Source organism: Antedon bifida, chromosome 2 (genome assembly GCF_963402885.1).
Source record: "Antedon bifida chromosome 2, ecAntBifi1.1, whole genome shotgun sequence".
Lineage (NCBI taxonomy): Eukaryota > Metazoa > Echinodermata > Crinoidea > Comatulida > Antedonidae > Antedon > Antedon bifida.
Genome location: NC_136227.1, coordinates 885,214 through 896,033, shown reverse-complemented (window position 1 = coordinate 896,033; position 10,820 = coordinate 885,214). Strand labels below are relative to the sequence as shown.

Below are 10,820 nucleotides of genomic sequence, written 5' to 3'. Positions count from 1 at the left end.
TTTATCTTTTTTATAACAAGTTATTGTGAAATAAAATTGTAAAAAATCCGAGATAAAAAAAATTTTACCTGGCCGATATGGGGCTCGAACCCATGACATTCGCGTTATTAGCACGACGCTCTGCCGACTGAGCTAACCGGCCATGTCTGGGCAAGATAAGATTATTTTGGTATCTATACGAACTTACTGTATTTCGAAACAAATTTTTACTATTGATTAGGGTAATTTCTAATAAATATAAATCTAAATGTTGTTTGTGTATAGAGACCGTATGATCGTGGAAAAAGCGATATAGTAGAGCTAGTTTTAGAGAGAATACCAACTAAGAAAACGTTAGCCTGCCGTTGGTGGCGCTGTTGAATTATTCGGAATCACGTGCACACACCAGCCATTTTGTGTCACTTTATACATTATGAACGTAGAAGCAGAGTTTGCTATTAAATGCAGTGTATATTTTCTTCCTATAATGAATTATCAATTTAGAAAGTGTAAAAAGGAGTTTTTGCAAGGTTCTGATTCTTTTTTTACTGTACTACGAAAGAAATATTACACAAAATGAGGATATTCAAATGTTTTTCTTTTATTTCTTTTATTGTTTTTTTTAAACATTATTTTACATATACTTTCATATAAATATCCATTTTTTAATATAACAATCCTAAAATTTAACAACTGAACACTATTTTATGTATTAATTCTCTATCGTTGCATTCTTGGAACTAGCATAAATTGACACATGTACACTAATGCTATGCTGACACTATACTGTACACCCATATGCTTTTTAAATATTACAAACTAAAACATCTATTCAAAGTGTGGCACAGATATTTTGCACATAATTAATGAAAGGCAGAAAGAAAATGCAAGATTATCATCTCCACAAAACACAAACATCTCTTGTTCCGACTTGAGTTGAGTCAAACATGTGATCACCTTTTCTTTTTTCCTCGTTTTGACGTTGTTCTAGACTCCGATGTACCAGATGCTGATCCAACCGAAATCTGGCCATCTTGAATTTCTTGGCGTATATTTGCCGGACTTTGTTTGATCTTATCTTGTGCTTCTAGGAAGAACATAACATCTCTAAGTTGTTCTTGTAAATCTAATATTTCCTAAAAGAACAAATGGTGGGGATACTGTTTAGATGACTCTGCAATGAGAATAAACTGTTCATTTTATTTATGCCTTTCAGTGATGCATAAAAAGTGAGCACTGAAGACAAGAGCTGTCTCTCCAACTTTAGACAAACAATACAAGCAAAATAAAATGATAATAATGATACTTTTATTGATCCAAACCTTTTGATACTTTTCCTTATCAACTTTGCTCGTTTGTTCAAGGGATTTCACTTTATCTTGCCAAACATTCTGATTCGAACGCAAACAACTATTCATCTACAATACAAAAGTTATTATTCATGATCAATGTGGTGTCATATATTCGTTAAAATTATTTATTCGACCAGCATAAAATCAATACAATATAAATATAATATATATATAAAAGAGATGAAAAAATGCTGGTGAGGGGTAGCTTAAGCAAAATACATCACTGTAACTCAAATGAGTCAGCTACCCCTCATAAACATTTTTAAAATGTCATAAAAAAATTTGTCAATAAAATTAATCTACAAATAAAATAAAAAAGAAAGAAAAAAAGTGATGTCATTTCATGTTCAGGTAAATTACCTCTTTTTCTTCAACAAGATTTTGATTCGTTCTGTGTAACTTGCTGCTTAACTGGTTAATCTTTTTTTCCAATGAAGATTTTTCTTTCAATAAATTTTGAACTTTGTTTTCTGATTTTTCACATTCTTCTACTTTTTTCTTGGAGCTAGATTCTAATTCTAACCTCTGAAAAAAAAAATAAAATCCAAAATCTGCAGTATACACCATCAATCTACAGAAAGTTGTCGGTCAGTTAATCTTTGGTCAGTTTGGATGTCGATCATCCTGCCAGTCTGTCAATTAATTGGTCAGTTGAGAATTCCCTCATCCATCCAGCCAGATCAGTCAGTCTAGCACTCAACATTATTCTTACCTGTTGTAATGCTTCTTGTTCGATTCTTGATATTCTCTCCTCATAAAATGCTTTCTGAGATTCTAGTTGATTGGTAAGTAAATAGGTATACTGTAATGAAATTCAATAAATTTAAAAATTACAGAAAAGTTGAACGAGTGTTTTTTTTTTCATTTTATAACATTTTTTTACAAACTCTGAAAAAAAAGATAAGAGAAATAAAATGTATAAACAATGATAATAGGTCAGAGAGTGAAGGCAGATGCCCGGAAAGATGAAGCAAGCCTTAAAAACCAAAAAATAAAGAGACAGTAAGGAAAAGACAAGTACAGTTCAAGACAATCAATCAATTAATCATATGAGAAGATACATTTTGGGAAGCAGAGTCTAAAATGACCAGTATATTTGTGAATGATCAAACATGATAATTCACTTACTTCAAGTGTTATAGAGTCCAACTTTTCTTCCCTGCTAACTCCATCTTCATCGTGATCCCATTCAACCATCTTACCATCTCCTTTTGTTTGCATTAAACGATGAACGTAATTATCTTTGGAAAAATAAGTATTTTAACAATTATTATGTTATTATTATAATTTTTTGTTTTTATATGTATTTAGGCAAATTGCCATTGATAACCATAAGCAAATTCATTCACTATCCCTCTTAAAGGTGGCAATCCTATTCACAAGACGAACATATACACCAGAAATGAAAATAAACAAAGTCTTATTACAAGTCTTTGGGAGTGGAGTCGTAATTTGTCAACAACAAAAGTCAACAACAACTCTATACGAAAAGAGTCAGTTGCAGTTCCTGTACTCAGTTGCATGTTCCTGATATCATAATATCCAATATGTTATAGTTCATCATAGTTTGACAGAGAACACAGGTAAAGAAACTAATAACAAAGTTTATGTAAACAGTTGTTATAAAGTTATAAATATTACCTCCAGCATAATCCCACACTTTATTCTGACCAACTTGTAATGCATAGGTGTGTTGAGTCTCTTTAAAATGTTCATGTGCATGGGCCTCTACATACCGACCACACCCAACTACACCACACACTAGGCAAATCCACAGGCTCTGTTATGTTAAAAATATGGCAGGAACATTATCATTAGCAAAAACAATTAATCTATGGAATTATTTTATTGTACTAAAATACTGTACAGGTGTAACTAAAATGATATCTTCTTTTATTTATTTATTTATTTATCTATTTTTACGCTAATTGGCAACCGTAAGTGTTGCAATCCTGTTCACAGGAAAACATACTGTAATGCAAACTATAAAACAGCACTGCAGCAGGTAAAGTCTAGGGTGGTGTCACAGAGATTGGGCGTTACAAGAAATAACAATATTCTCTTCTATATGAATTTGATTGATCACATCAATAAACAGATAATTTTTTTATTAAATTACCTCTTGTACACCACATTTATAACATTTATTATCTTCTACCATTTCTGGAGTCTGACAGTAACGACAAACAGGGCAGCTGTGAAAAAAAATATACAAAAATTAATACAGAATTTATTGAAAGTCCACTCTCCCCTGATATAAAAATTTCACTCTTTCCTGGTCATTACAAATCGAAAACTTGTTTTTGTCTATTTTAATTGCTATATTATATATTTGTTCACTCATAAGCCAGAATTGGCTGGTCTTGTTGTAAACAAGAGTGTGATTAAATAAATAAAATAACAAAAACTGTTACCTGATATCACCCCATTTGTAAAGACAACTACCATGAAAGGAGTGATTACATAGAATGGTTATAATACCGTCCACTGCTTCATCCATTCTCTCAAGACAAATGTGACAGACAGGGAGTTCAGTGACCCCTGGCATCACAAGATAGCCACCCTACAGTAAAATAAAAAACATTAATCAAAGAGAGACAAACACTATACTACACTAGAGATAATAATAACAAAAAGGTGGAATACTAAGTGAATGAAAATCAAGGAAAGATTAAACAATCATGAAGTAGACAGTGATTATGAAGCTTTACCATGGAGGTATACAAAGTATTATAAAGTACAGCTGTATGGCCTTACTATATAAAGCTCTGTCTACACTATCAAACTAGTTTGACAAAAAAATGTGATGTGCCCAAATATGGTTGTGGTATGCACAAATATGGTATTGATATGACATATATAGACCCATCAGCGTCTTAAGTGTTGTCTCAAAAATTCTCGAAAGGTCGGTTCATGTTCAGTTAGAACAGTACCTTGTGGAAAATGACCTTATTTATCAATATCAGTCAGGTTTTCGGCAATTTCATTCTACCGAAAGTACTTTAATTAATCTATTAGACACAATTAAATTAAATAACTCCGAAGGTACACATACTGGTATGGTACTTATAGATTTATGTAAGGCATTCGACACTGTCGATCATGATATATTGTGTGAAAAACTTTTGTTAATGGGCATCACCTCATTAGACTGGTTTCGTTCATATTTGTCAAACAGAAGCCAAATTGTTAAAATCGAAGACTCCTTATCCGTTCCCATGGATATTTCATGTGGAGTTCCACAGGGTAGCATATTGGGTCCTTTGCTTTTTTTATGTTTTATAAACGATATGGTTGTAAGTATCGACCCTGAATGCAAATTGCTGTTATATGCTGATGACAGTGCAATTGTTTTTTGGCACAAAGATCCGACTGTCGTCGCTGATAAACTTAGTAAAGCTCTTGATTCATGTAGAGTATGGCTTGTCGATAACAAACTATCTATCAATATCAGTAAAACTGAATCTATCATCTTTTGTACCCAAAAAAGGCTTCAACGTTTACGATCTTTCAATATTATTTCTCATGGCCTTACTTTAACGGGTTCAAAATCAGTAAAATATTTAGGTATAGAACTTAATAGTTCTGCCTCTTGTAACAACATCGCCAAAAGTGTAATAAAAAAGGCGAATAGTAGATTAAGGTATTTATATCGTCAGGCTAGTTGCTTGGACAAAAATACGAAAAAACTGTTATGCTCTGCCTTAATTCAATGCTTGTTTGATTATTGTGCTTCGACTTGGTATGAAGGTATTGACAAAGTTTTGAAGCAAAAACTACAGACCACTCAGAACAAATTTGTACGTTTTATTTACGGTTTCGGACCACGATCTCATATTGGTCAGAAGGAGTTATCAGACATTGGCTTGCTTAAGGTGGAAAGTAGAGTAAGATTTCTCAGGCTTTGTAATGTTCATAAAATTGTCAATAACAATGCAGCTCCATATCTATCTGAACATTTCTCACGGACATCCACAATCCACACACATAACACACGCCAACGTAATGTTAATCTGGTTTTACCTCTACTTAAAGGAAACAAACAGTCTCATTCTACTTTTTTCTTCTCTGCTATCAAAGACTGGAACGCTCTTCCATCTAACTTAAAATTAATTTCCAACATAACTACCTTCAAATCTCATATTAAAAAACATTTTGAACGCAATATTTAATATTTATAACAATTTTGATAACTATATGGTCTTGATGACGTGCAATCTTCTCATTACTTGTTTGTTTTCTCTTTAAATTTTTCTGTTTTACTGGGCTTTATTTTTTATGTATATATATATATATATTTTTTATAAATGTTGTATTTTTTATTGTTTGTTATGTGCAATTTGGACCCCATTGGAAATGGGCTGGTTTTTCCGGCCTAATGGGTGTTCCTGATGCTCGTTATTTTGTCTTTAGTCTGCTTGTTATTTTAATGTTGAGCATCAAATAAATTCAATCAATCAATCAATCACATCATCATGTCCATACAGTATATGGGCACATCACATTTTTTTGGTCACATTGATAGACAAAGCTTAATAAGGAAAAGCATCATATTTATAATAATTTTGTAGGAGTTGTAGAAGACAAAAATAACATGGGTGATGTTGATTCATCCCTGTGATTCTAATATAATTAATAACTAGAGGGTACTCCGAGAGTACAAACCTCCGCCTACTGTAAAATTCCCTACATAAAATGCCCCCTGAATATTTTTTTTTTACATTTTTTTTTATTAGTTCTAAGTGTAAATATGTTAACTGCACACTACAAAGTTGTGGATGACAGTGTGGTGTAATGGTTATGTATCCAGCCTCTCATAGTTGAGATCGCTGGTTCAAGTCCCACTGAGGTTTTTTTTTTTTATTATTATTTTTTTATTTGTTTTTTTAAATTTTTTTGTGGACCTTGATCTTTGACCCTGACCTTTCAAAATTTAACCACAATTATATGATGTGTCATTGATCATTGTGGCTAAGTTTGATGAGAATCGGATAAAAACTGTGGTCTCTAGGCAGTAAAATAGTTTTTTGTTAGTTGTGACCTTGACCTATGACCTTTTCCCCTCAAATTCGAACTCGTCCAAGCTTTTGGGGCATAGATCATTGTTGCCAAATTTGGTGAGAATCGGATAAAAACTGTGGCCTCCAGGCTGTTCACAGACACACAAACACACACACAAACAAACATACAGGGGTGAAAACATAACCTCCTTGGCGGAGGTAATAATACATAAATGATTATACCAGGCAAGAGTAATTTCATTCTTCCCTACTTATACTAACCTCAGATGTCTTTGTCAATTCAACCCTAGCAACATAAGCCAGGTAACACTGTTGATTCTCAATTGAGTTGAACACTTTACCATTGTACTCAGAATAAAATTCATCAGCTAAGCTCTAAACAGAACAATAGATTTGATTAATTATGATTCAAAGTTGATTGAATGATCCTGAAGATAAACAAATAGTAAATTATGATACTTGACTGCCATACAGTTCAATTCCCGACAACTCCCACTCAGCTGTAAATGAGTACCTGGTTGAAAATACTAGGGAGGATAAGGCGGTGTGGAAAGAAACTAGCCACCTTACCACATAATGCCGAGGCTTAGTACAATGAGCTCCTAACAGCTCATTACCCTATGTTCAGAATTGAATATGGGACTTTAAATTTACCTTACAAATTATGATTAAAATAAAGAAATTGGAAAGAAAAAACTTACTGCATTTTTAAACTTGACGAGGACCATAAATTGGTTTGGTGAGGCATCTCGTATGATTCTTAACAACTCAATACCTTCTGCAGAGGGTGCTGTAAATTGCACAATATCATGGATTGTAAGAGATGCTGGGACAGCTAGCATACAAATCATCTCACTCCTTGGGACATCGTCAGTCAGTGATGTCATTTGGCTTAAAACAAATAATCACAAATAAGTGCATTTCAATAACTGCCACTAAACCTCTCTGTTCTCAATTGTAAGTTTTGACAAGACTTAACAGTAAATGGATACAAACATTGATTTTTATATTATGATAAGATGAGTTCATAAATTATAACAAAGAAAAAAAAAAGAAAAGTTTTTTTCACTGGTTTATAATTTATAATGACCTCATTTTATTACTAAATCGAAACCAGACAAAATTGTTTTCAGACTTTATATTATACTGTATACAAATACTGTATTCAAAATGTTAATTACCATCCAATATATGCAGTCTATTTAAAAAGTGTTCATTTTGAGGGAAAAACTTTCCTGTAATCCAATCACACTTTTCCACATAGCAGTAAATAGACTCATTATATAGAATATATAATAAAACATTTAGATAATGAATACGTCCGATAATTTTTAATTATTAATGAATTTTAATTTATAATTTAATTTATTTGATTTATACTTACTTTTCCTTAAAAATATGAATTATCCCTTTCGTTATTTCCACACTTGGATTTCCGGAGAAGAAATGTATTTTACCGGTTTTGTCCGTTGATCTGTCTGTTTTAATTGATTGTTTTGTCTTACCATCCTCAGTCAATTCCATAATTTGAGGTTCTGTACTAACTGTTTTATTGTTCTTTGCCTTTTCATCTAAATGGTCATCCTTGTCAGAATCTATTAATTAATTATTCAATGATAAAAAAAAAAGTAAGTTAAAAAAGTAATTAAAGAAACATTGAAATTTTAAACAAATGAAAGTTCAAGAAGAAAATACTGTACCTTTCTTGACATAGGATTCCACTTCAATTTTACTTGGCTCTCGTCGTCCATGATAATCTTTGACAGGGACTTGTCGCTTTGGTTTGCTAGATTTAGTTGTTAATTTTTCTTTTTCTGCCATTTTTGGATAATCTGTGAAGTGATAATTAAATTGTTAAGGCTATGCTTCTTTGTTTGTGGAGGAATAGAGTTATCAGTAGTATTTGGTTCAAACAGTGGGACCTAATATACCTACTCTATAATAAATATATAAATATTATTATTAGACGTCCAAAATTTGTTCGAATTCAATTTAGGGTAATCACATAGGTAAAAGCTACTACTGCACTGTCGGTAGTGTACTTACAGTACATCATACCTACTAGTACTGCTAATACAAACTGAACTTATAGTAGACAAAAAGAGACCAACATCTAAACTTTTTCTCTGAAGGATGAGCAATTGATCTATATTAATATTATAATAATTTTATTTGAGATTCCACATTTGGAGTGGAGAGAGATAGTATCATAGAATAGTACTAACGTAGGGCTGCCGTTTTAGAAACTATCTAGGCCTAACTAATATTAGTTAGGCCTAGATACTTTTTCAGGGAGATATCAAATCATATTCATTCATACAAACCTAGAGCACTGAACTCAATCTTGGTGTAGTTAACAAGAAGAAGACTTCTGTCTTCTTCTGGCTCTGTGGTGGAATCGTCACAAACTTCGAGCCTTATAATAATTCGCGAGATAGACATAAAGATAAATCAAATGAGCTCAAATAACTTCACCAATAATTAGTTTAATTTTTTATCATAATAAAAGAAGTTCTTCAAATAGAATCATAACATGTTAAGTCATCTTTTGGAGGAGATTTACGATCACATTTTCTTTACTTGTTATGATTCACAGAGTTGACCTCTGACCTTATATTTAGTCGCGGTTGACTAAACTATAGATGTCGCTGTTGCAATTTAATTTTCTACACAGTGGAAAACATTAGAAAAAACGTGCATAAAATGGCTTTATTTACACAGTTTCTTGCTCGTGTTCCACCAATTCATACTTCTTGTGGTAAGACGGGATAACCTAAACTTAAAGTTTGTTCAATATTTATTGATTAATTTGCGGAATGAATTGCATTTTATGCGTTATTTCTATCTAGCTAGCCTAGGCCTCATCATATATAAAGGCCGACTAACATTACAGATTAGTTACTTAGAGAGGAGGGTGGTGGTGTTGGCCAATGCCACCTAGACCTGGATGGGCCTAGCTACGGCGACGTAGGATTTTTGTGAAAAAATAGATTTATTATTTACCAACATAATCGTAACCTACATGAAAACTAAGCTTACCAGTAACCAGCATACGTTTTTAAAAAATTGAAAAACTGATTACAAAATGTTTTAATATTTATTTTATTTTTCTTTTTTATTAGTCTTTATTCAAAGATGTATTGCATCATCTGGAGGAAAGCAATTTGCATCACTTTCAGGTGGTCAACAAAATCTAGCCACGGATGATGAGGATGAGTGCGCCAAAAACGATGTCAAAATACTTGAAACATTAATCAATCGTAATCCTCGTAACTTGGAGAGGATGGCAGTAGCTCGCAAAGACGGAGGCTGGCATTGCAGCGAACCAAAAAAGAGATATTGGCACATGTAAACATAATTTTCTACTCTTCTAGACATTGATAAAAAATAATAATGATGATAAAAATCCCAAACATGCAATAATATGTTGAATCCAAATACTGTCATATTGTATGGTATAGTTTATTTTTTATATTTATTTGATAGTTTTTCTTTCTCCTCTCCATTTTTGAAGGCTTTTTAAAATAAATTTGATTAAAAATAATTTTGAATAAAAATAAAGTTAATTTTTTGTTTCAGATTACATTATTCTACGACAAACAGACATGTAAATGCACATGTAGAACATTATAATGGTAATATGGTAGCGTCAGCATCCACAATGGAGTGGGCAATCAAGAAACACCTTTACAGCACCAGTGATGTGGTTGCTGCTTGCACAGTGGGAAGAGTTCTAGGCCGACGATGTCTACAGTTTGGTATTAGTTATGTACACATAGACATGCCAAAAGAGTGGAAGACGTATGAGAAGGTAGGTCTTCAACATCATCATTTTAAAACGGAGTAGGCTGCTAAAGCTTGGTTACCACTAGCGACGCAATATAAGAAAATGCCCTTCCAATAATTGTGATTTTTCCCCCTGTCTGTGTGAAATCAAACCTGAGATGCATGCAGCACTTTTGTGTCATCGGTTCCCACTTGTGATTACACAATACAGCACTTTGCGTCAATATGTCGCTGCATCCCGTTGTGTTCTAGTGGGAACCACGCTTAACTAGACACAAGAAGATAGATCTCCTAGATCTAGGTGGGTCCTTAAATACCTATTTTTGCAACTGATGTCGTACTGTACTAACATTTAAACATTTTTTCCTAGGTTCAAGTATTTTTGGAAGGATTGAAGAGTGAAGGATTGATTCTCTGCGAACCTAAAACAATTCTGGATTTTCGGCCGTGCGTAAAAGTTGATTACTTTCCTGAAAATTACTAGTCATATCTGCTGTTAATGAATACAAATTTTGTAAATAAAAGATAAATGAAAAATAAATACCTATTCTGAAAAGAAAAAGTTTTGTTTGTTGTTTTATGCATTTGGCACCTGGAACAATATATACTACAGAATTAACAACGAATACAGTAGATGAAACAAAAGCTACTAAATGAATCAAATGCATCTATAATATAAATA

The 10,820-nt window shown here is 32.6% G+C and overlaps 2 protein-coding genes and 1 non-coding gene across 4 annotated transcripts in view; 1 reads left to right on the top strand and 2 right to left on the bottom strand.

The window, feature by feature from the left end:
* Positions 1 to 69: 69 nt before the first annotated feature.
* Positions 70 to 142, bottom strand: Trnai-aau (transfer RNA isoleucine (anticodon AAU)). The gene has a single exon. It is a non-coding gene; the product is annotated as a tRNA-Ile (tRNA).
* A 414-nt stretch (positions 143 to 556) lies between these two features.
* LOC144835264 (BRCA1-associated protein-like) lies at positions 557 to 8,950 on the bottom strand. Its single transcript, XM_078690335.1, has 13 exons — positions 8,677 to 8,950; positions 8,053 to 8,184; positions 7,737 to 7,947; positions 7,054 to 7,243; positions 6,614 to 6,727; positions 3,746 to 3,894; positions 3,451 to 3,526; positions 2,973 to 3,111; positions 2,460 to 2,572; positions 2,044 to 2,133; positions 1,692 to 1,856; positions 1,302 to 1,397; positions 557 to 1,115 (listed from the first exon to the last, which is right to left on the bottom strand). The coding sequence occupies exons 1-13, from the start codon at positions 8,792 to 8,794 to the stop codon at positions 933 to 935; spliced, it is 1,776 nt and encodes a 591-aa protein (XP_078546461.1). The 5' UTR covers positions 8,795 to 8,950; the 3' UTR covers positions 557 to 932.
* Positions 8,951 to 8,979: 29 nt separating this feature from the next.
* LOC144835271 (large ribosomal subunit protein uL18m-like) overlaps positions 8,980 to 10,820 on the top strand; it is a 64,835-nt gene continuing 62,994 nt past the window's right edge. The window contains exons 1-4 of one of the 2 annotated variants that reach the window (XM_078690343.1): positions 8,980 to 9,110; positions 9,475 to 9,700; positions 9,932 to 10,163; positions 10,509 to 10,638. In XM_078690343.1, coding sequence (XP_078546469.1) covers positions 9,056 to 9,110; positions 9,475 to 9,700; positions 9,932 to 10,163; positions 10,509 to 10,622 — 627 coding nt within the window. In that variant the 5' untranslated portion in view covers positions 8,980 to 9,055 and the 3' untranslated portion in view covers positions 10,623 to 10,638. Of the gene's footprint in view, positions 9,111 to 9,474; positions 9,701 to 9,931; positions 10,164 to 10,508; positions 10,689 to 10,820 lie in introns of those variants that run through there. The other variant, XM_078690342.1, reaches the window with a different exon arrangement.

What these genes read in the sequence shown, in the direction of transcription:
- LOC144835264 (XM_078690335.1), bottom strand. Translation starts at nt 8,794, where the DNA reads ATGTCTATCTCGCGAATTATTATAAGGCTCGAAGTTTGTGACGATTCC. An exon ending in TACAAATGGGGTGATATCAG is followed by an intron (nt 3,527 to 3,745) that starts GTAACAGTTTTT and finishes TTTTTTTCACAG; the next exon opens with CTGCCCTGTTTGTCGTTACT. An exon ending in TGGACTCTATAACACTTGAA is followed by an intron (nt 2,134 to 2,459) that starts GTAAGTGAATTA and finishes ATTTCATTACAG; the next exon opens with TATACCTATTTACTTACCAA.